The sequence below is a fragment of the Protopterus annectens genome, chromosome 2.part0, assembly GCF_019279795.1.
Source record: "Protopterus annectens isolate FY-2018-M chromosome 2.part0, PAN1.0, whole genome shotgun sequence".
NCBI classification, from domain to species: Eukaryota; Metazoa; Chordata; order Ceratodontiformes; family Protopteridae; genus Protopterus; species Protopterus annectens.
In genome coordinates, this window is record NC_056728.1 from 986,340,519 (window position 1) to 986,366,255 (window position 25,737).

The 25,737-nt window shown below is 45.0% G+C and overlaps 1 protein-coding gene across 8 annotated transcripts in view; it reads left to right on the forward strand.

The window, feature by feature from the left end:
- MPDZ (multiple PDZ domain crumbs cell polarity complex component) overlaps positions 1–25,737 on the forward strand; it is a 3,829,210-nt gene that overhangs the window by 1,396,214 nt on the left and 2,407,259 nt on the right. For 7 of the 8 annotated variants that reach the window (XM_044061234.1, XM_044061239.1, XM_044061240.1 and 4 more), the window contains exon 17: positions 22,594–22,779. In XM_044061234.1, the coding sequence (XP_043917169.1) occupies positions 22,594–22,779 (186 nt within the window). The remainder of the gene's footprint in view (positions 1–22,593; positions 22,780–25,737) is intronic. The other variant, XM_044061236.1, reaches the window with a different exon arrangement.

Below are 25,737 nucleotides of genomic sequence, written 5' to 3' on the forward strand. Positions count from 1 at the left end.
ATACCTGTACTAAGTAAGGTTTTTCTGGCTACTGTTCTCACATGATGATTGCAAGAGAGGGAATTATTGACCCATGCTCCAAGGTCCCTAACCACATTTTCATTTTGAAGTGGTGTATTGTCTATTCTGTGTGCTGAGGGAAGGGATTGTCTACCAACTGTAACAATGTTACCATTCTTGTGTTTAATCTGAGTACATTTTCAATACACCACACTTTTACAAGTGTGAATTCTTACTGAAGGGTTTAAGAATCAGAGGCAGACTTGACACTAACTGCCAGGCTTCAGTCATCTGCAGATTTAATTAGACAGAGGTCCTGGTTTCTGGTCTGAAGATTGGTAAATTCCAAAAAAGATAGGTCACAACACTGAGTCCTAGTCTACCATTGTCTACTTTTACCTTCTGATGAGGTACCTGCCACTCGTACTTTCTGGGTTTTGTCTTTCAGTCAGTGTGTTATCCACAGTACCACACAAGGATCTATTTTTAAAGCATTACAATGCTAGCATGTGGTGTTGAATGCCTTGGCCAGGTCAGGATATGCTGTGTAAACAGCATGATCACTGTCAGCAATTTATGTAACTCTCTCAAAGACGTTAGCCGGATTCATTAAGCAGGATCTTCCTTCGACAAAGCCAAACCGCTGTGGGTTAAGCCTAATGAGATTTTTGATATCATAGTTTATGAAGGCAGTTGTAACACATTCCATAAATTTACAGGTGAGATTTATCAGGCTGATGGGTTTATGATTCCTAGACTCTGTGGTAGAGCCACCCTTATTGGGGGAGATTATCACTGTATTGCGCCAGACTTCATCGATAAAACCTGTAGCTAAACTTAGGTTAAGTAGTTTGAGGCGTGACCTGGTATATTGTCAGGCCCTAAGGAAAAGTATTTGTGGTCTTAGAAGGCACTTCAGTATGTGCTGTTTTTTGATAATACTGTAAGGGAATCATGGATTTGTGGACTTCAGATAGAAGTCACTGGACTAAAGTTAACATTGAATTTGTGTGCTGGTATATTTGCTGTGTCTTTTGGGTCTGAATGGGAGGTGCCATTTTAAGTAAGTTCAAACCACTGCTGATTGCTTTTCCTTAATTTCCTAATGTAGTTAAAGAATGATTTTTAATGCTAGAGACACTGATTCTTATTGACAGAAAAAGTAAAATTCTGTTCACGGTCTCAGATGAGTTTTCATATTTTTTTTTTTTTTTTTAACTGTCACTCCAAATCTTACCTTGTTTCATTGGACTATGCATCGTCATTGTCTCAGAATCACTGCTGAGACCTCTTTAGTAACAGCAACCCTTTGGGTTTTGACATTTTTCTCTCTTGTCCCCTATAAGAGGAGTTGAGTTGCAACAGCACAAGTTATTCAGCCCTTGACATATCACCAGGTGGCTTAAGGTCGGGCTGTGTAAGGTAAGAAAAATTTGACTTAATGACATATGTGACTAATGATTAATCTTTGCCCACTACAGAAGCAATGCAAGCTCAACTATATGTGGGATTAAATGTGTTATCTATTGAAATGTTGCCACTCCAGATGCTGAGAACCAACAAACAGAAAAAAAGACCAAAAATGCGGGAGAGTGAATATCAAATATAAACCTTTTTTTCAAGGCTGCAAGCCCTCAAAAGCCCGCAAAGTCCTCAGAAACTTTGTAAAACCTATCTGACCTTTTAAGGATAGGAAGTTGAGTATTCGCAGCCTTTGATGCAGAAGAGAAGGCATCAGGAAAGGCTGGTAAAACAGAGGAGGTACTAGCAGATGGTGAAGAAGAGTCCATTTGAAGTAAATCATAATATCGTTTCTGCATCTAAGACATTTCAAAGCAGTCCCATTTGAATTAGTCCCTCATGCATGCAGTAGTCTCATTAAATGTGATATCCTAATCAGGAGACTCGGTGCCGTTAGATTTTTGCTCAGGGAAGCATACTCCAAAGGAAATGTAATCTGGGCAGAATAAGCCAAAGATTCATCCTCTGAGGAGTCCTCCTCATCAGAAAGAACCTGTTCCCTAACCCTTTTGTAAGGAGAAGAAGTTAGAGGGGAGACTCCTGAGGGAGGTCGTAAAGCCATGAAGGCAATAAACAGGCCTTGTGAAAAAGCTTGCCAGTCAGATGAAGATTCTTGAGGAACATTCTTCTTTTTAAGGTGAACATCTGGTTTGTGTAAGGTGGGAACATCTGATTTGTGTAAGGTGAAGGGCCCTATATAGGCCTGCCAAGTGAGTGCACCCACCATCAGTACATCCTCCAGGACTAAAATCTGTGAGATCCTTCACGGTCCTCCCAAAGCAGTGAGCCTAGGTTCGCCTTGTCTGTCCAGTTTGAATGCCTGAAAAACCCCCAAGGATGTGTCAGTAAATGAATCCCTGACAGGCTCCAAAGTGGTACCTGTCTAGGAATCTGAGACAATATTCAGACGGATCTCCAGGCCTTCATTGGCCTCGTTAGGGACATCTGGAGTGGGAGGTTCAGGTGAAGTAACAGGCTTGAATTTCTTAGCCTTCTTTGCAGGCTCAGCAAAAAGCCCCAATGTACCCTCCATAATGGCACATGGTAATCTCTTCAGTCTCTGATTTTCAAAGTAAATGCTAAGAGAAGAAAGGCAGCTCCATAGGGTCTTTGGAACAAATGCCTGACAGAGCAAGACTTGTGGTGGTTAAGCCCTAAGCAGGAAAGGCACTGATCGTGTCTTTATGTGGGTTTTGTCTGCCACACTGGCACTTACCTTTCTTGGATGACATGTAACCTCCTACAGAAACAGTAGCAAAAGGTAGGAAAGAAAACCCCAACAGGGCACGTAAATGAATCTTGTACACCAGCAAACAACTTGGGGGAGCAGACGATTGAAAATAGCGTTCAGACTGGCAGCAGATAAGTTCTGAGGATCGGATGTGCAGTCGTCAATTTCATGGTCTACGCTGTCTCCAGGGCTGTGTGCAAAGTCCCATGTACCCTGCAGTGGTAAAAGGCTTTTTTATACTGGCCAGATGTTGAGACCGCTTACAGCAGTCATCCCTCATAAAGAATACTGCAACATAGGAAAAGGACATCATTGGTTCTCGCTTCTTATGGAAAGGCCTGAAAAGCCAAATGGTACAGTGGTTAAGGTGTATGCCTTTCAGCCACTAGGTGCAAGGTTTGATTCTCACCATGGGAAAGAGCTTACATATTGGAAGTTACCAAGGGAACCTACCACAAGCGTCGCCCTGGACTACTACTCACACAAGACTGGGAGAGTTTGATGCACCCTAGTCTCTCTCATTTATCTTCAACTGACTACCAGTATGATTCAGTTCTAATATCGTTTAAGCACTTATTTCATGAGGACATATGGAGCAAGTACTAAAGAAGGCAAGAAAACCTGCTACTAGAAAATCATTTATTGGTAAGTGTAATTGATGTTTTAGTTGGTACCTAGCAAATAACCAGAAGGATTTTGTAGCACTGGTATTCATATATTTTTGTGAGTTACATTCCTCTGACCTCTCTTATTCATTTGTAAAGGTTCATTTTGTGGCCATTTCAGCATGTCTGCTCTTTATTCCTTGTTTGTGTTAAAACAGTTTCTGAAAGGAGTTTTACACTTGAGACCTCCTGGTAAACAGGTTGCTCCTCTTTGGTACCTCAAATTTGTGCTAGAGAAGTTGACTATGTTACCTTCTGAACCTGGTAGTCAAGCTTATTTAGGTTCTTGACTTGGAAAACTGTCCTCATCATTGCTCTGATATCTGCAAGAAGAGCATCTGAGTTGCAAGCTTTCATAGTGGGTGATTCCCAGAAACAGGAATATATTAAAAACAAACCTCTCATTTATGTCCAAAGTGGTTTAAGAGTTTACATTGAATCAAATCATCAGTCTGCAGTTTTTTTACCCAGAACCTGAATCCAGCGGAAAAAGGATTCTGCATATATTCTGGACATGCATAGGCAGCTATGGCACTATCTTGACAGAATTAAGTCCTTTAGAAAAGCTGATCCATTTTTTTTTTCTTATCAAGGGACAAAAGAGGGGCATCCTTTGTCTAAACAGACAGCTTCCAGGTGGTTTTCCTTAGCTATTGCCTTTTGTTTTCCCACTATAGCAAATCCATTTTTATCAGTATCCATGCATATTCTCCTGTAGGCTTATCTTCTTTTGATGGCATACTGGAAAGTGGTAGACTCTAGCAGTATTCAGAGGTAGCTACATAGTCATCTGTGCATACCTTTACAAAGCCTTACAAACTATTCTGTTTCAAGGTCCATGGAGAGCTTTGCTAGGACTAATTTCCAAGGGCTCCTGAATCCTTATCCATAGCCGGCCTTAGGCATAGGCCAACTAGGTGGCTGCCTAGGGCACCTCTCTAGCAGGGTTTTTTCCAGTAATCTAGATAATGTAGGTAGATCAGGATGGGGGCACCGGGTGGTGAAGGGGGGCACTGTAGAGCACTTTTGCCTAGGGCACCAGTTGACCAAAGGGCCGGCCCTGTCCTTATCCCTGTCCTTATCTGTCCTCCGGTCAAGTCATAGTACAGTTGCAATTACCCATAACAGTAGATGTTCAAATTCCTCACTGCTGCAGTAAATGTACACACACACACACACCTCCCCCATTCTCATATATAGTTGTATTTAGGATATGAAATAGGCTTGCTTATGTTTCAGCTTTATACGTTTCTCTGTTTTTATAAGTTTTGGTTCAAGATTGTTGAGCTTTTCTGTATAGCTAAGAAGGTCTTGAGGAATTCTTCACTCTGATGCTGATTTCTCTCCCTGGGGCTAGCCTATCAGCAATCAGAGTGAAGATGTAGGGGAGTGGCAGAGCTTTGTGAGGCTAGCCAGTTACTGTTTCCTGGGCAGGGAAACAATCCATATAACCCAAAGACTACTTGCAACGTTGAGGAATTTTGAATGTGTACTATTATGTATATAAGAGCAGCTTACAAAATTCTTAATTTCTTCCACAATACAGCCTCAGGGACTTCACTTTTGAAGGCCCTTTACAGTGGGACATTGTTGGGATTTTGTGTTTCTGAGACTAGGTCTCTACAAAGAATTCCTGCATTTTTAGCTCTTGTCACCAGAAGACACGCGCAGTTCCCTTCAGTGCAGATCATATGACATACCACAGTAACAGGGCATGACTAGAACCTGTGCTCCCCATTTTTCATTTATACCTCTCAGACTGTTTGGTTCAATCCCAATGTTAATCATAGGAAAATTCCTGAGATCAGTATTGAAAAGATGAAGAGCTTTCAAGTATCCTGCAGTTAATACTTGTCGGATCAAGAATACAGGATCCTAAATGCCAGCACTTAATTTTGACTACTAGGAGTAGACTATGCAGAAAACTTGAGATCTAATTGACATTTTACACAGTAGTATTGATGGAGGGAAGCTAGTAAGAGGGATTAGCAAAATTGTTTCCCTACATGATCATAGAGAGGGTGGTGCACAGAAAGAAGGTTTGGGGTCAGGGTGCCAGGCATCATCAGGAAAGCCTCCTCCTCAAAAGCCTGCTGAAGATTGTCAAGCTTTTAAGGAGCCTGCTGAAATTTTCCACCTCCTTGTGCATTTTGTGCTCTCCCTCAGCTAGTGAGGGATTGAGCTGGAGTATGTGACTGACTGATAACAGAGTGCTGCCGCAGAGACATCTTCCGGACTTCCACTTTGAGGTTGAGTTCTGGGATATTTGCCCCTTTCCCAGTATGTATGATTCCAAACAAAACTTGGTGCACACAGAGAAGGTATTTAAGAGGCCACACGTATCTTTCAAAGCATCATTCTTCAAAGTCACTTGAAAAGTGACCTTAGCCCCATTGTCCATTTAGTGCTCTCCTTCAGTTTGAGAAACTGAACTTGTGCATGCTGTTGTCAGCTGTTGTAGATGGTTGTTATAGAGGCACCTCCTGGGCTTCTATCTTTGAGGATGAGTCCTAAGGATGTTAGTGCTCTTCCCCTTTTGATTGTCCGGAACAGTATGACAGGCACTCTGGTGACATGGAGCAAGCACTCAAGTACTACAGTAAGTACTCAGTGGCTGAACTTGAGTTTGGGGATTCTAGGTTAGTGGGTGAAGGATGAGGAGGCCTCACACTTCCTCTATTCGGTGATGTCAAATCTGAGTGTGATTTTTTTATATCACCTGAGAGTTCACTTCATGAGTGCAGGAGTACACCCGTAGGGAAACAATTTGATGCTGGCAATAGGCCTGTGTAGATCTTTCAGGGGTAGTTGTCACCTCTGGTGCACTGCTGCTTGGGTGCTAATGCCCATCACCTGACAGGACAGCCCCCACCAACATGGCATTTAGTCTGTATCCACCATGTCAGTTCAGTACAAGCTGCATAAGGCTGCATCCACAAGTAGGAAGTTATCTCCTCTCCCCAAAATCAGCCTGGCTGAGAGACTTTGATCCTAATTTTCTCATTTTTCTGGAAATGTGCCTCTGTTTAGTCTTACTTGCTCACAAAACCACAGTCATGCAGCCAGGAACACATCTGTCTGTCAGCTCGTACAGTCTGCCTCTCTTGCAGAGATTAGACTGTGTGCTCTGGCAATATGTTGCAAACCATGGGAAGAGAGTAGAGCTGCTGGCTGCAGCATGTAGCCAAATTCAGGCAAGATAAATGTAGCAGCCATGCAGAAAGGGTGAGAGATTAGCGGTTAGGTTTGGGGGCTAACTGGGAGGTTTACGGTTAGGAGGTGGGATTTGGGATTAGGTTTATGCAGTAATTAGGGAATGTAGGTTTTGGAAGTGGAAGGAGAGTTTAGGAAGTGATTGAGGAATTTAGGTTTAGGGAGCAGGAGAAGACTTTAGGGATAATTAGAGAGCAGGGAATTTAGATTTAGAACAGGTAGAATAGTTAGGTTTAGGAACTGGATGAAGTTTTACGGTTAAGATTCCAGGAGGGCTGTGTAGTTTACTGGTGGATGGCTGTGCAATTTGCTAGGATGGAGCTAATACATGGTACAGCACTTGCTGTTTTGAATAAGTGGCAATAAGCAAGTCAGGTGTGAGTCAGTATCATATGAGCACTTGTAGTATTTATTTATTTTTTGTTTGCTAAACATGTGGATGGGCTGCTGCAAGATCCTTTTCAGCCACGGTCTAGCTCAAATGACAAATCAGTACAAGTAAACAAACAATGCAGATGAGAAACACCCATTTATTTGAGCATAAAGTTAGCTTTTTCACCCCAACAGTAAAATTGCATTTTATCAGAAAAGAAGCAAACACTAAGCACAAAACCAGCAAGAAAATGTGGCAACGATAAACACTTCTATTCTCATGAAGCCCACCTTTATTGTTGGGATGTAAGTGCTGTTTTTTCACAAAACAGTGTTTGTAATACTCAGCTACATTTTTTAGTTTATTTTGTTTTTAATTGTTATCATAGTAACTTTTGTTTAAGGGCACAGGTAGCAAAATGAATAAACAGCAAAATAGTTATAAAAAGTATGATAAAAGGGATATTCTGTACGTGGTATACATAGTTCATAGTTAAGTAGTATAATAAGCAGAAACATGCAAGTACTACAGACATGAGTATAATGACAAAGTAGGAGAACACAGTGTCGGATATTAGTCAGAAAGGATCCGTCACAGCAATAACATTATTTGCTCTTTGTACAAAATAGTTTTTATACTTCTAATTTAGTAAATCATATGTGAGGTAAAAGTTTTTATCCCAAGTATCTGAAACTTTAGAATTTATTTTCTTTGGTAAGATGTGACTTCATTCAGTCTTCTTGAAAAATAAAATACTATCTAATGAATGCAGCAGTGTTATCCATGGGTATATTCCAAGCAGAGGCTAGTTTGTTGAGTGACTTTTCAAAAACAGACAGTCCTGGGGTGGTCTTAGTTTTACACAGTCACTGCTTCAAATGCAAGTGGTGGGTAGTATCTGTCTTTAAGTAACTTGAATGCTGTGTGTGTTGAACAGAAACATGGCTGTGGTCGACCAAAGCATTTAGACTCTTAATGGAAAAGCAATTTACAAGAAAACAATGGGAAGACATATGTATAGATCCAAAGTATGCAACCAAGTCCATGTGGTTGAAGATCTGTGCTTGAAAGTGTTTGCATAGGTATTTTTATACCCTAAACAGACTTTAAAAGAAGTTTTCCTGAGGCAGGTAGCAAATGTTGGAGGTGTGATGGAGAAGAAAGCAGTAACTGGAAATGTATGTTTTGGGAGTGTAATGAGTTGGCAGATTTTAAAAATTCCATATAGAGCATGCTGTAAGTAAGGAAATGATTCTTTTGATCTGGGTTACAGGATCTGAAGTGCCTTGACATACTAAGGTCTTATTCCTCTTGACTGCCAAAAAAAGCAATTACTAGAAAATGGAAATGCATCTACACAACTGTATTTGAGGTATTGAATATTGTAAAATAGAAAAAAAAAACTGTAAAGAGGGATCATTAACAAAGTGAAGCAGCAAATTATGTAGAAGTAATGAAAACTGTGGGAACAATATATGCATGATAATGTTCAGGAAGAGGAGGAGTAAGGTTTAAGGGAAGGCAGGAATTCAGCAATTTTTTTGTAATGTTGTACTAGTAGTAAGGAAAATATATGTGATGTATATTGTATTTAAATGGAAAAATGTTAAAATGGTTTGGTTTCTTTCCCGTTAGTGTATGTTTGCCTATGTCTTAAGTGATAAATTAATAAAGGTGTTTAAAAAAAAAACATTTAGGCTCTTGATTGATTGAGGTCTGCTGTAGGCCAGCCTGTTGTTCCTCTTCTTTTTTCTGTTTGAAACATGTTTGGTATTTGCTTTAAAAGGTTGAGGACAGCTGGTCATTCCCTTCCCTTCCTTTCAACCCATCTTAAATGGTGCCATTTTGATAACCTGATAAGCCTCCATATTGTTCTCCTGAACCTTGGACAGCATACAACCTCCTTAATCCTCTGGTGGAACATAAGAAGATCCTAATCAAGTATCCCAGGGCAGATTCCTGTCTGGTTTGTAAAGCACACCACAGTTCACACAAACCAACATATATTGCCACTTTATCATTAGGTTAAGGAAACCAAAGCCTTACACAGTGTGTGCAAGATTTTCTTTTCCTCTACCAATATAGACCTCACAGCCAAATGCTTAATGTCTATCCCATCTTGGTTTGAGCCCACCTGAGTTGCAGGGTTGGAAGTGAGGATGAATTAATGCAGGATTTAGTGTGCAGTATTACTAGTAGTAGTAGGAGGAGAAGGAGATGTAAGTGCTGTGAGTGATGCATTCACTGAGTGCTGTGGGAAGGAGGGACCTACTGCTGAATAAATGAAATGATGGTGGGAGTGGGTGGGTTAGAGATAGGGCAGTAGAACAAAGTAATGCCAAGTGTAGTGGGCTTCAACACAAAATGCCTCCAGAAATATTCTATTACTTTGTTGCAGCTGAGAGGCTACAGCAAAATAAGTAATTCTGTTAGCAGTGGCAACTGTTGTCTGTGATTACTGGCCACAGACCCTACATGCTTTTGAATTGCTCTAGTGCAGGGAGCATGAACAGTCAGGGTGGGCAGAAAGTGCAGCCACATTGACTGAACACAGGAAAAGCCTTAAGTCTGTTCTGCATTGAAGAACAGCATGCAACGCCTGTGGTTTGTTAAAGCCTAATTTTAATGTTATTGCAAGTTTACCAGAAGCTTTTACAGCGAGTACTTATCTTAAAAATTAGCAGCAAGCTGGGGTCCTTAGTTCAAACAGCTGCTATAGTTACTTTGATATTCTGCCATGATTGTCTTTGATTTAGATGAAGCCTATCCAGATGGACTACTTACTGCATTATTTCCTTCCACTGGGTGGGTAATAAAACACTGGATACTTTGGCTCCTAACACAAAGAACCAGAGCACAATATGCACCAACTCCAAATTCAGATAAATGACACTGTCGTGGTGCAGGATGAAGAACGAACCAACCAAAAACCACCAACATGAGCTTTATTATTTTTAATAAAGCTCACAGTGTTTTTTTTGGTTGGTTCGTTCTTCATCCTGCACCACAACAGTGTTATACTTTGGTTCATGCTTTAACCATGCAATCTGAAGGTTGTTAATCTTCTTCCATTCCTCACTGATGAGTACGGTTCCGAACCCTCAGAACCAAGTCAGCCAAATACCAAGCTAGCGTACACCAAACTCCCGAGCCACCCTACTACCCACAATGTCTTTCATCCCATACCTTAGATCTTGTTTGCCGCGTAGTCATATAGCAGCGTTTTCATCGAGCTCTCCAGCTAAGTAGTTTTGATTTATATAAAGTGTGTATTTCTCCACTAATTTTTCTACTAGTGTCTTTCTCATAGTCTAGCTCTAACCACAGGTATTCCCTTTTTACCATTGTTGGTATTTTCGTGCCTTTCGTTACTTTTTACCACCCTCGTGGTAATTCTTCATACCATTGCTGTTAGTCTTGCCTTTCTCTCCCTCTCTCCTTTTGACTGAGTGAGTGCTAGTATGTCAAAGAAAAAGGGTACTTTAGGTTTTTAACACTGCACGTCATGCAGTGGTAAATTGACAAACAGCAACTTGTATTTTAAATGCATTTATTGTTTGAGCGTTTCGCACCTTTCTGCAACTCCCCCATGTGATATTTGTGCGAGTTTTAGTCAATGAACGTTGAATGAACGGCGCAACAAATTGATTTTGAAAGGATTGCTTTCCTTTCCTTAATTGGAGGCTATTTCTGCCGAGGTCTCAACCCCTCCAGTCAAGGACAAGAAGCATCCCCGCTCAGGCGCCGAGCACAGTTTCTGGGAAGTCTGAATTGTCAGTTCCGGGCTCGATACCGACGACTACTGAACCGCTGATTACTTCGGTTCTGACCAGCCTGGTTCTGGACACCTCTGCACCGACCTCACCTTTACAGACACTGGCTTTGATGACCTTGGATCCGATTTTGACTACTACTTTGATTGTGACTTCGGCTCCGAGCCCCCTCTCGGTGCCGACCTTACTGTTTATGCAATTCAAATCAGAATCCTCTGCTCCGTTGAGTTTCTTACCATGGACTAGGTATTCATCTTCTGTGGACCCATTTGCCGGACAATCCTACAGTCTCTTTCTGGACTGACCTGAATCCCCTTCCGGGATATTGGTTAAGTCTGCCAGGAGCGTTTCCGAAATAGACATTGTTCGTCTCGTTTATCCGGTACTGACTGCAAGAGGAATCTCCAGACCCTGCTCCACTCCAGGTGTTGGGATTTTTCCTCCTTTGACTCCTTCATATTCTCCTGCTGGGGATCCTGCGGTTCCACGGCCCCTTGCCCATTGCTTTCAATGGGACCCCTTCCTTTGGCACTGACTACTATGATGCCTGAAGCATCTAAGCCCTGGTGGGTGTCAGTTCTGACAGCATCCCACCGTACTCAACCCCTTGCTTTGGGGGTGGAATACTCTGTTCCGGCCCCGGCACCGATGGTCCTTTCGGTTCCCGTGTCGGATCCGAGAGTTATATCCGCACCAAACCCTTCTCAAACTCCAGTCTCGGAGGTGGGCCGTTCAGAGCGGAGTGTGACCCCAGTTCTGATTCAGTCCTCTTCGGTTCTGTGCTCCCATCCCTCTTTGTGTGGGCCCGCCTTTTGGGTTATGGAAAGGGCTCTGGTGGCTAGCAGTCCCTCCTTCAGCTCCACCTTTGGTTTCCCCCCCTAACTCAGCCATCGCCGGCCCTTAGCAGGGGACCACTGTTCCAAAGCACCCCCCTTTCCGTGGCCTCTTCTGACATCCCCACCGAAGAGCCCCCTCGGAAGAGGGTGTGCAAAAGAAAACACATGGACTCACCTGAAGAGTCCCATACTGAGGATACGGATTATGATGATGTGGAAGGTTCCCCTAGATCACCCCCTGACTATGTTTCCTTTGGGGATATCTTGGAGATTTTGAGTCAACGGAGTGACTGGAAATCTTCTACCCCTTCCCTGGAGGAATCCGTATTCCTACAAGCTTTCTGCTCCCGACCCACTACTTCCTGGGTGACCCCTCCTGCAGATGAGTTGGTCAAATTCATCATGCAGCGAGCGTGGAAGATTCCTGATTCAGTAGAAGCTATCCCCAGGAGATCAGACAAGGTACTTTCTCCTCCAGAGTATCAACCCCATTGGTCGAAAGGCTTGCCATTAGACGCTGTGGTGGTGGCGGCGGAGGCCACAAAAAAGGACCTGGCGGAAGAGAATCCTGCTGTTCATCTGCCCAATAGGGAGTCCCTGGCAGTGGACAGGTTAGAGAAGCGAGTTTTTGTTGCAGCGACCTTTGCCGTGCATTTGCTGAATTTCCTGGCACACTTTACGAGACTCCAGAGAGACCTTATTTCCGAACTCTCTGGTAGCCTTGCGGGTCAAGTGTCGGATGGAGCACATGACAAAGTGGCTTCCCAACTTGCCACCCTTGAAGCGATTTTGAATTTCTTCATGAGGTTACTCTCCCACACAACTGAAGGAGCAGCTAGAGCAGCAGGTGCTGGCATGGTTGTCCGACGTCATGCCTGGATGCACATTTCTGACCTATCGGATTCCTTCAAGTCTTCCTTTATAAATGCCCCTATTGAGCCCTCCGTGCTCTTTGGTTCTAAGGTCAAGGATACTTTGGCCAAGTGCGAGCAGCATGGAAAGACCTTGTCTGCCGTGGGCCTGCGCTTCTCCAAACCTCAGTGTTCCTTCTCCAGGAACCAGAGGAGTGGAAAGTTGTGGCACAAGAAGTCGCAAGGTTTCTTTCAAGACGCACGTGGCGAGGACTCCTCCAGAGGCAGAGGGGGATCCGATGGTGGAAGATGCCCCTTTAGGGGCAGAGGGAGTTACCAGAATCAGGGCTCCAGAGATTCTTTCTCCAGTAGACCATATCAGCGCTCCTGAAGCTTTGCCCAATTACTTTCCTCTGGAAGCAGTCAGGGCACGTTTCTCTCTGCACCAAACAGCCTGGTCCTCCATTATCGACGATCTATGGGTGCAGAGAGTTATCACCAGAGGCTATCATATTCCCCTCATATCCTTTCCAGGACCTCAATTCTCCCTTCCCGATGTGCCACCCAGTCAAAGGGAGGAGGCAGCTTCCAAAATCAAGAAGTTTCTTCTAAAGCGAGTCATCCAACAGGTCCCCCCATATCAATGCGGATTAGGGTTCTACTCCAGACTCTTTTTGGTGCCAAAAAGACAGGGGACTGGAGGCCCATCCTGGATCTCAGTCGTTTGAACGAGTCAGTCATACAGACCAAGTTCCTCATGGTCACTATTCAATCCATCCTTGCATTCCTTCGGGAGGGTGTGTGGATGTGCCCTCTAGATCTCCAGGATGCGTATTACCACATCAAAATGGACAAATGCTCCAGGAGACTTCCGCGCTTCCGGATGGGAGCCAATCATTTTCATTTCAGAGCCCTGCCTTTCGGTCTCTCGACGACCCCCAGAGTGTTCACGAAATGTCTAGCAGTGGTGACAGCTCACTTGAGACTTCACGGATTCCAGGTGTTTTCTTATCTGGACGATTGGCTCCTCTCCGCCCCTGCTGAGTGTCTGCTGACCAGGGACCTTCGCTACACTCTGTCTCTGGCGGAGTCTCTGGGTATTACTATCAACTGGGAAAAAAATCAAACCTTCAGCCCTCACAACAACTGGAATTCATAGGGGCTATGTTCAACACTCAGCTCGGCCTAATATCTCTTCCTCATCACAGGCTCTTAAGACTGAGAACACAAGTGCAAGTGATACTCGACCACAGGAAAGTGTCTGCAAGGGAAGTTCTGCAGGCTCTGGGTTACATGGCGGCAGTCATTCCCATTGTTCTGTTGGCCAGACTTTATATGCGCCTGTTACAGTGGCTTCTTCAAACTCGGTGGATACACAATCATCATCCCTTGAACGCACTAATCCTCATCACCGATCTCTGCAAACAGGATCTCCTCTGGTGGATGATAATGGACGAAAGTCTTTGGTGTCGCCCCTTTCAACCTCTTCAGCCCAATGCCACGGTGACTACGGGACGCTTCTCTGATAGGTTGGGGGGGCCACTTTCAGGGAAAATATGCTCAAGGCACGTGGTCTCCTCCAGAAGTCGACTTACATGTCAACGTTCTAGAGGTCAGAGCTGTGTTTACTGGTGTTACAAGCTCTCCACCCTCTTCTTCCTCTCGGACCGATTGCTATCCAGTCCAACAACATGTCTGTGGTCTGGTACATCAACAAGTAGGGAGGGACCAGATCTTACCCCCTTTGCCGCGAATGAGAATTTGGCAGTGAGCGATAGCTTCCAACCGTTTCCTGATTGCTACACACATCCCGGGGGGTTCCAACGTGATTGCGGACAGGCTGAGCAGATGCATCCTGCTTCCTCATGAGTGGTGTCTCAACCCAAGAGTGGTAGAGGAAATTTTCAGCCGTTGGGGCCGGCCTTGCTGCGATCTGTTTTCCTCCCCCTCCAATACAAATTGCAGCAGCTACTTTGCCCTCTTTCCTCCACATGGGGAGTCCCCGAGAGATGCTCTGATTCATGATTGGCCCGCGGATCTCCTGTGCGCTTATCCTCCCATCCCCTTGATACCCTTGGTTTTAAGGAAAGCTACTCGGTTGAGAAGCAGAATGATTCTCATTGCTCCATTCTGGCCTCGACTGGTTTGGTTCTGCTTCCTTCAGCCACACCTGCTCCGACCTCCTTGGATCCTGGACATCTGTCAGGATCTCATTTCTCACCCCCAAGGGTTGTTGTCTCCAAATCTGACCACACTCAAACTGACAGCTTGGTTGCTCCACTTCTGTTAGTAGCCAGGCTTGAATCACTCTCTTCTTTGGTACGAAATATTATTTTGGCTTCCCGTAAACCTTCTATCAGAAAACTTTATAAAGACAAGTGGAAATGTGGGCACAAGAGCTGTCTCTGGATCCTGTCTCTGTTCCAGTAGCTACGTTTCTTCACTACCTGACCGATCCTTTCCTTAACTGGGCTTCTGCATCCACGATTCGGGTGCATCTAGCTGCCATCTCCAATTTCCATGATGGTTCAGACGGAATTCCTATTATATCTTCTCGTCTGTGTAAGACCTTCTTGAGGGGGATTTTTCATTCTAGACCTCCCATTAGGCAACCTGTGGAATCATGGAATCTGTATAGGGTGCTTCAAACTTTGGCTTTACCTACCTTCGAGTCGGCTGCAACCTGTGATGTGAAATTTCTGTCCTGGTAGACCTTGTTTCTGGTGGCAGTTACTTCAGCCAGACATGTATCAGAGCTGCAAGCATTATGCATCGAGTCCTTATTTGATTTTCCATATGGACAGAGTATCACTTTGCTCCAATCCCACTTTCTTACCCAAGGTGGTTTTGAATTCTCTATTAATCAGTCCATTGAGTTGCCCATGTTTTCCCCTAATTATACCAACAAAGGGGAATACTGTCTTCATTCCTCAGATGTCCACAGACAGTTATGTTTTTATTTGGACAGGACAAAGTCATTTTGTAAGTCAGGTCAGCTTTTATTTGCCTTTGCGGGCTCTAGAATGGGATCGGCAGTGTCTAAGGTTACCTTGTCTAACTGGCTTAGGGATTGCATCTCCTTTGATTGTTCTCTGGAGGAGGAATCAGCTCCTGGCCGCATTAAACCTCATTCCACTAGAGCTGTGGCCGCTTCTGTCGCCTTACATGCTAGGACTTCCATGGATGATATTTGTGCAGTCGCCACTTGGGCTAAACCCCATACCTTTATCAAGCATTACAAATTGGATCTGATCTCCAGGGGAAGAGCTGCCTTTGGCTCTATGGTACTCCGGAATGTTCATGGTGTTTTTTTGGTTGGTTTGTTCTTCATCCTGCACCACAACAGTGTCATACTTTGGTTCATGCTTTAACCATGCATTAGTCATTCAGCTGTCCTTCAACTGTAATTCTAGGACTCTGTCATCATTTGGCACTCTGGTATTTCATACTTCACCTCTGTTTCACTCCTGTCACCCTGATATGCTTGGGGTAAATAGTAGAACATTGTACAAGGCCTTCAAAGTCAGAGATGACAGATGTTTGCTCACAATATCAGTCTGTTTGCAGTGGGTATTTATTACTCTTTTCCCATTCCCCTCTGTATGGATGGGCTCTTTATCCAGCTTCAAAGGATGGATTTTTCTGTAAACTGCGGAAGTATATACTTTTTTTCTGTAAGAAAAACAAGTATGTAATGTATATCCCTGTTTATTTCTGGTTTTGTGGGGGTGTTCAGATTATGGGGCAGAACCAGGAGTACAAGGGCTGACCATGCCCAACTACAGTGACTATTGCCCAGTGCTGATATTTAGAGTAAAGTCTTTCGGCTTTTCCCGGTTAGGGGTCGCCACAGCGGAACTCCGGTCTGCTCATGATTGGCAGTGGATTTTTACGGTGCCGAGTTGCCAGCCCGACACCCAACCTTCAAAGAAGGCACGCCCATTCACTCTCGCACCTACCTGCATGTTTTTACCGTCACTAGACCACGGGGAGGACATGCAGACTCCACACAGAAGGCACTCCAGCCGAGAATCGAATGGGCGAACCTCTTGCTGTGAAGTGACAATGCTAACCGCTGCACCACCGCAGCCGATAGTGCTGATATTTAGAGTAATGTATAGGTACCAAGCAATAATTAGATTTAATACTTTATCTGTTGTGACTAGTTGTTAATACCTTAAATTTGTTTTTATATACTGTCTAGTACATGTATAGACTTGTAATTGCTTTTTGGCTGATGTTAGGATTAAAGCGGGTCCTTAGACCAGCTCACCTATTCATTTCATAAACATAAATAAATAAATACAGAAGAACATGCCAGCCATAGGTGTGAGCATGTGTGCGACTGTGTGGTGTGGATGAACTACTGTGGCAGGGCTAGCCACCTAGCAGTGTAAACCTTGGCTGTGTAGATGATTGTCACACCCTGCCCCCCATGTGCAGAAATGGGAAAAGGGGGCTGTGGATGGATGGATGCCATGCCATATTGTTATGCAATGCACGCATGCCTTGAGTACTGGTGTTAGAGAATGTAAGAATGTCATTCCGAGATAGGGAAATCAGAAGAATCTCAGCAGTGTTGAACTACAAAGGGCCTTCTTGTTGAGTAGTTAATATAGTGGGAATACTTATCTGTTTACAGACACTTGTCTTTCACTAGGATTGCAGTTCCTTAGGATTAAACCTAATTTGATGCTGGAAAGTACATTGTTTCACAGCTGTTTCAGAGTACATTCATGTTCCTATTTTCATTGAAGGGGTTGAATTCAGAGAAAAGCAGGTCTTCCATTCACTGGATGTGCATCAATGGCTCAGGTTTTTCCTGAAGAGTGTGTATGACTTGAGGAAGGTAGACCAGCTTTTCACCTCCTTTGCCTTAGATAATGAGGGCTAAGCTAAGGCTAAGCAGACCCTTTTTGAATAGCTTGGTAACTGTTATTTTCTGCTTGACCAGTACAGTCAAAGGTCACTCCATCAGAGGTGTGGCTACTTCTAGTAATTATTTAAAGAATGCATTCAGTGCAGACATTTTATATCATAACACTTGATCATTGGTTCTTATTTTACCAGATGTTAGTGTTTGGATCTTGACTCCAGCAGTTATTACATCTTTGGCATTCTGTGCTTCAGAACCTGCCTTTCTAAGTAGTCACATTTTGATCTTTCTGCAGCTTCCTCTTCCATGGAAGGTTTAGGGATAATAATTGGGATTATTTTTTAGTAGATACCATTACAGAAGTCTTCTCATATATAACACCTTATTACTCACCATATCTGTTGATATGGTGAGAAGACTCGCCTCTACGGAGTATTTTTGTTACTGCCTTCTTGAGTCTAGAAAACCCCTCCACCCATCGTTCTTAATAGACTTCCCTGTAAGCTGGCTAGGTATATAATTTTAAGTTGTTGATTTATTTCTTTCATGTGTCCTTGCTCTTTTCATGAGGTTGAGCGCTTGAGGGCTGACTGTGTTTTCCTAATCATGGGACAGGATGCTCCAGACTCTGCCAAAGGGCCATGTGCTTGCCTCTGACCATGGCAGCTAGATTGCAGAATGTCATACCGTGATCAAGATCTTAGAAGGGATTAGCTGATGTGGTGAGTTCTTGATTTGTATTGTTTTTGTTCAGAACAGACATTAACTTGCTTAGTTTTATTTCTAACTAAAATGAAAGGAAATAGGAGAGAATCTTCATTATTCTTGTTCTGTAAAAGAATGATCATATTTATTAAGTTTTTATAGTTATACCTTAGCTAGTGCTCAGAGGGAAACATTGGTGCCTAACCTTTGATATGGCTAGTCTCTCCACTGTTTAGTCCTTTGACAAATTTCTTAAGAGTACCCGATGTCAATGTGGCATAGAGATGTAAAGCCCTGATTACATCACAGATGACCCAGGTTTGATTAGTAGATCATGCATCTTACACCCTGTTTGGGAAGGATATGGGTTGTACCCATCTTGGGGTGGGGTTGGGGGTGTGTGTACTTTGACGCACCTTGAGTTCGATCACCTGTAGTGGCTGGGGACATGGGGATGTACTAAAGGGTGAATTAACAGTGGACATTAACTGAGTCACTGAGTAGCTGGGACAGTACACTAGTATGTCCCTATTTCGTTTTCAAGCCCTGGACATTAATGTTCATGCAGATGTTTGGGAAGTTAGGGTTTAAAGAGCACACACATTCCACAGCAGCATTATGACACTGCCCCAGGAGTCTTAAATCTCCTTACCTGCCCTGTGCATGGGTTAAAGTAAGTGTGGAGAAGAAGTATGCCCATTACATCCAGTGTATGATGAGAGGCCCTAGTGGCAGCTGATGGACAACTGTGAGGAGAGACAAAAAATGCTTGAGTATCTGCTTGTGTGCCCTTATTAAGAGTTATATGTTTTGTAAAGGGGAAAAGTGTTTGGAGTCTTTTGAGGGAAAACTGGTCCAAGCTTGCGTTTTGTACATTTGAACCCCCCTCTCCAGTTAAGCTTTAATTGAAAAATTAATTACATAAGTGAAATATTTAATTTGCTTTGTTTAAAAATGCAATACTGATGGTAGAAATCTGTGAAAGATCCTCTACTTGACAATTTTAATATCACTTTGGTTTGCAAATGATTCAGTGTAGCTGATGGGCTTGGAGATGAGTCGTGTGATGGATGTATTTTATTACAGTGAATAGAGCTACACATTTGCCCTGTTCCCCATCCGTAGCTCAACTTTTTTCTGCTGAATTTATTGACTGTGCTTTTCAGTAAGGAAAACTTAATCAAAGCTGGTTGCATGGCATAATTGCATGGATCCTTGATTACCTCACCAGTGACCCAGGTTCGATTATTGTCTGTGCATTGCAAGACCTAGCTGGGGAAGGATGGAACTAAGCAGCCAAATACTGACATGCCCATCCTGCAGAAGAGGGAGTAAGTTAGGTCTCACAACAGAAACAATGCCATCTGGAAGGCTGGCTGAGTTTGTGCTCTCTAACTAAACATTGTAGAAGTACAGAAAGACATACCCGCAACCAGCTCGACATTGCCAAGGTGTACACAGGAGTAGAGTTGTTAGATGCATAGTAATCAAGTTATAACCTCTTGTGCTACGGTGTCTGCTGTGTCCCCCCCCCCCGCTCTCTCTTATCTATTCTATACCAATATCTTTCTGAGTCCATGAGCAGGACTGAAGGAGGGGGATAGTAGGAGACATGGCTGGATGATTGTGGGTCAGGATAGGTGAGACATAAAGGAGATAAAATTAAAAGAGCAAGGGCTTCAGATTTGGGATTTTCCCCTTTTCTGCTAACCTTAGACAACTTAGCCACTACATTGCCATTTGAGTCCATTATTCCTGTGTGGCCAGTGCCTTTTCTGTATTTTACAATAAGGAGTAGAGGGCTTTTTTTATATGCCTTGCCCAAGGTGACCAACGGTCCCAGTATTTCCAGGACAGTCCCAGTTTGGAAGTCTCTGTTGTCTTTGGGAAACAGAATTGTCCCAGTTTAGACCACTCAGTCTGAATGGTGACTTGGCTTTCCAGGGTGACCAGTCCCCCTGCTTTCCCATCCTAAGCAGCTCTGGGGACTTTGCGATTTTTCGGGGATAGCATTGGGTATGGGGTAAGGTCAGATGCCTTCACCCCGGCAGGAGCCTTCCAGGCCTTGCCACCATCAGTCAGTCACTCCCTCAAGGACTTCTGTTGTGGGGGGTTCTGATTGACCCCACTCACCCAGACAGGAGCAGTCCAGGCCCTACACCCATCTGCCTGGCACTCCCATACCATACTGACTTATGTCAGGGCCAAACCCTATAGTCCTCCCCTTCGACCTGACCAAGAGACCTTCCCCAGTCATGGCCCCCCCATGTCAGGGGACTTCTCCACCTGCGTGTCTCTTGAAGTTGCCAAATCATGCTGGATTGCTCATGCTCTCGGACCCTCTCAGGGGAGCTTCCCTCTGCTCCTCCGGAACTTTCCTAGTCCGCTGAGGGGCAGATCGTCTCTCATGAAGGCTTCAGTGTTCCCCTGCTTTACCATCCAGAGCAGCTCTGGGTACTTTGAGATTTTTCAAGGATGCTGTTGGTTAAGGGATGAAGTTGGATGCCTTTGCCCCAGCAGGAGCTCTCCAGGCCCCTCTGCCATCCACCCTGAAGCTTCCTCAAGGACTTCCATCATGGGGAGCTCTGCCTGACCCCACTCACCCAGGCAGGAGTTCTCCAGGCTCCACCACTGTCCACCAGTTACTAACTTAAGGACTTCCATCATGGGAGGGTGGTGCCTGATCCCCGCTCACCGAGGCAGGAGCTCTCCAGGTCCCATTGCTGTCCTCCCTAGTGCTCCCTTAAGGACTTCTATTGTGGGGAGCTCTGCCTGACCCCCCTCAGCCAGGCAGGAGCTCGCCCAGCCCTGCCGTTGTCTGCCTCTCTCCCCCTTCCAGACTTCTGTCCCAAAGGGGGCATGGTCCATACCCCCTCACCCAGGCGAGAGCTGTCCTGTACCAGTCACTTTCCACTGCTCTCTTTCCCTTCCAAACTTCCATCGGGACTGCCCCCCCCCTCTGGGGTTCCACTTCTATCCAGGAGAGAGAGCTCTTTTCCAGGGTTACATATCTCCTAATTGCTGCCAAGTCATGCATTGTTATGCATGCCCTTGGAGTCTCTCAGGGGATCTTCCCAGCCTCATGGAACTCTGCTGGGCCATGAAGCCTCAGACAGTCCATCATCCAACTTCCATGACCCTGGTTCTCAACTTTGCCTTGCACCTAGGGCTTTCAAACTCACAGGGGAGATGGACATGGGTCCCCCACCCCCCATCTCTACATTTTTTGCAGCACAGCTCAGTCTCTCACCCTCACGGTGCCAGGCGCTGAAGAATGTGCATCGCTTCAACATCCTGGTGTGTGACCTCTTGTCTCCTGGGCGGTGCTATTCACAGAGTGGCATCCCCACAGTGCCTGGTGAAGGACAGGAGGCCAACCTGCCTGCCCCAATGCGAGATGACATGGCTGCCTTATCTCCACTCCCATGGGGGCTGGGAGAATGGGATTGCAGACCTGGCTTCCCGGGGCATCCCTCAAGTGTCCCACTTTAAGTCCTGTAACAAAATGGTCACCTTGGCCTTGCTCCTCTGCCAGCATATTGTGACAATAATGTTGGAAACTGTGTTGCCTTTCTGCAGGTGCTCTGAATAACCTCCTGTTTCTAGCTTGTCTGATTGTTGAAGACTCCTCTTCCATCATGATTTGCCAGGCAAAGCAAAATACATGACCTTCCTGAGAAAGAAACAATAGGCTTTGAATCAGTTTTTCTGTTTCTCTAAACAGTACTCAGGGCAGTGTTGAACCCAACATATTGATGTTGCACATGGGAGCTGAGCTGTTCCACTGTGCCATCGGGTAAGACCCTGTATGTGCAAAATATAAACTTAACTTGGCTTGCTATTAGCAAGTTGTTGCATACCAAACATTAACTTTACTGTTTGTAATTAGCAGTTAATTTTTTTGATGTTTTTCTTGACTTAAAGAAAAAAAGTTAAATAAAACGACTTCACCAGAGGATGAGCAAATTTGTTTTATTCTTTTTCATTGCATACCATAGCTTATGAGTTTGCAGGTAATGACTTCCAGGATAAGTCTATAGATTGCAGTGTATCCTGTTGATTTGTTATATTGTGATAAGTGATGGTGCAGCATTAATGAGTTTTGAATGGCAGTAGTACTTGAAATGTATGTTGCAAGGTAGAGCTGCATGTAATGTTAACATTTTCTCATAGTTAATATGAAAACTAAAAGAGGAAAAAAACATAAATTCACAGTATTCCTGACCAGAACATCCTGTTTTGCTTGAACTGGTTATGTGTAATTCTAGCAGTCTGTAGTCTTTGTTCAGATTTCTAGAACTGTTTATTTTATTGTAAAATTGGAGTTGTACTTTACATTGTCAAAGTACATATTTGATAGTGATCACATGTCTGCACTACTGAAGGCAGTAAAGTCAGTGCCTAGGTTACATAATGTAAAACATGCTCTTGAGTAAACTAAAACACAAGCCGTGCATGTGAATATGATTGATGACCTAGAATTATTTCACTAATGATCAGTGATTTGTTTTCTGCTTTAAATAGTTCTTACTGTCATTTTTCAATCTAGTCTCATATTTTACTTGAGGGACCTGTTGGCGCTTCAGAGACAGATGATGTTATAAATAACTCTGGCAATGGACCATGTATCGAAGAAATGCAGAGTTCTGCGTTGGCAATGTGGGAAACTGAAATACAACATATAATGCTTGAGAAAGGAATCAGTGGGCTGGGCTTCAGCATCCTTGACTACCAGGTATGCATATGTACTTTTATAACCCAAATGTGTATGTGTTCTTATCTGACAGTCTTCCTGTGCACAAAATGAACACTGTTCAGTATATGTAGAAAAATATGTGAGAATTGTTTTTATGTTTATGCAGTGTAATTGCTCTGGTAACAAATGGGTGTAACCAGCTCACCTACAGCACATCTTTGGGATATGAGAACACAACAGCTCAGCTGTAAGGTCTCTGACTCACAGTTACATGGTTCAGTCCTAACCTCCTGTCACTGTCTTTCTGAAATCTACATGATGTTAAGTTGTCAATCCCGCCTTAATTCTTGCTGGATGGGTTTGGAGCCGATCCTTGGCTCCGACTCGGCCAATACTAAAGCTCGGGAGCTAATTCCACCGGCTCGAGGCTCCCCTATATCCCACAATGCTAGGCGGTAACTACTCAGATCTCGTTTGCCGCTTAGCTGCGAGGTGCTTTCTTCTACCGGCTCTGGCAGGTTAGTGAGTTTTTCTAGTCAAAAACTTCAATTTTCTACCCCTATCCTTTCTATTTAGTTTAGTTTATAGTACAGGGTATCCCTTTAGTTTAAATCGGGTCTCCCTCATTTTTATCCCCTTTTTATTCCCTTTTAACTTCTAGGCCTTTGGCCCACTCCTCTTTTTCCCTTGTCTTTTTAGTGTGACTGGATTTTTTCTTTTGGTTAAATGGTGTGTCTTTGTGTTGTGTCTGTGTCCTTTGATATACAGTCTCTTTTAGGATGTCTAAAGACTCCAAGGTCTCAGGCTTCAAGAAGTGTGATTCGTGCTGTCAGAAAATGTCTCTGACAGACGGTCACACTTCTTGTGTCTATTCCCTGGGACCTTTGCACCTGCAGGACTCCTGTGCTGTTTGCCATGCATTCAGCCCTAGAGTCCTGCAGGAACGCAAAAATAAACGTATTCTTCGAGGCTTATTAAAGCCTGAAGGCCCCTCGACCCAGTCTGCATCGGGGAAGCCTTCAAAGACTTCCAGGCCGTCGGCTCCAGCTTCAGAACTGTCTGCTGGGAGCATCAAGTTTGCTTCAACATCGGCTCCGGCTGGAGTCGATGTTTCGAAGTCTCAAACCGTTACCTCGGCTCCGGCCGGAGCCGAGGTTGCTAAGACTCAGTCGGCTCCAATAGTCTTATTGGAGCCACCTTCAAAGAAGAGGTCGAGGTCCCCTTCCATCGGCTCCATCCACTCGGCTCCGGGATCCCGTCTTCTGTCGGAGCGGAGCCATAAGTCCCATTCCTCTCGGTCCTCCAGGCTGTCCGACCATGACTTACAAAGAGTGGTGAGTAGACTTCTCAAGTCCGAGGCACTGGACCAAATGCTGCATAGCCCTACTCAACAGTCAGCAGCTATTCCCATCCCTGCTTCTGTTCCTCCTCCGACTCTTCTGAGTTCGGAGCCAGGGCTCGTCGGAGCTGTGGCTGTCAGTGCGTCAGAGCCGATACCTTCCCTTTCGGCTACGTCGTCTGCTCCGATTTCCTCCTTGGAGGGATCTCGGCGCCGGGCTTCCCTCGTCGGCTCTGAGGGGGCGAGTGGCATCGGACCCTTGTCCGACCCCGTTCTCCCTCTCGGAGCGTCGGCGCTGGTGAGTTTGGCTCCGACATTGGCCTCGGAGCCGTCACTGTCAGTGCCGGGGGGGGGGTCCTTGTCTCCTTGGAGCGGGGACCTTCGGCCTTGGCTGATCTGGGCGCCTTTGAGGTCATGCGGAGCGTGCTAGACCCCGTGTCTACCCCACAGTCGGCTCCGTCAGCTCCTCCCTCTTCAGTGCCTGCGATGGTTTCTACCCACCCCCCTCGTAACAGACCGTAGAGAGCCAGCTCCTCAGCTTTCCCCATTGGGAATATCCTCTTCTTCCGAGGCTTCTCCTGATCTGGCAGGGGAACCCCCTCGGAAGAGACAGTGCAAGAGGAAGCACATTGACTCCCCTGAGTCTATCACCTCCGACACCGACTTGGAGGAATCTGAAGGTTCCCCTCGGTCCCCCTCTGAGGATGTCTCTTTTGCTGACTTCCTTGAAATCCTTAAACAGAGGGGGAACTGGCCCACCCTTAACCCTTCAGAGGACGAGTCGGTCTACCTTGAGGCGTTTGGCTCTCGCCCTTCCACCTCCTGGGTGTCTCCTCCCTTTGACCCCCTCATGGAAGTGGTGGCAAGGAAGGCTTGGACGGCCCCTGATTCGGTGGAACCTACCCCAAGGAAGCCGTCAAAATTTATTACTGCCCCAAAAGAGAAACAGTTCTTTTCCAAAGGTGTCTCTTTTGATGCCATGGTGGTGGCCGCAGCCACTAAGAAGGAATTAGCCGATCCTTCAGTACCTGTCCATCCTCCTAATAAGGAGTCTAGGACCATGGACAGGTACGGTAAGCGGATGTTTTCCTCAGCGACCTTTGCCATGCGGTCGCTGAACTACTTGTGTCACTTCACCCGTTTCCAGATGGATTTACTCAAGGATATGGGTGAGGCTATGCAGGATCCAACAGCTGAGGGGTTCCAAGACAAAATGAACTCCCAGTTGGCAACCCTGAATTCGTCTGTCAACTCCTCCATGCGGCTTATCTCATATGCGGCTGATGGGGCGAGTAGGGCCGCAGGCACAGGTGTAGCTTTACGATGCCACGCCTGGATGTGGCTTTGCAGTTTTGCGGACCCTTTCAAGGCGTCCTTCACCAATTCCCCCTTTGATGGCTCACCGTTGTTTGGTCCTCAGGTGAAGGATACATTGACTAGGTGCGAGCAGGAAGGTAAGACTCTCTCTGCCGTGGGAGTCCGTTTTTCTACTCCTTCCAGACCTTATCCCAAAGGTCGGGGGGGGGAATGTGGTTCTGCAAACCACAAGGAGTCTCATCTGACGCACAAAGTCGATTCCCCTCTAGAGGCAGAGGGGGGAACAACAATAGACGCCGCCCTAGGGGCAGAGGTGGTCCGCAAAACCAGGGTAGCAGAGA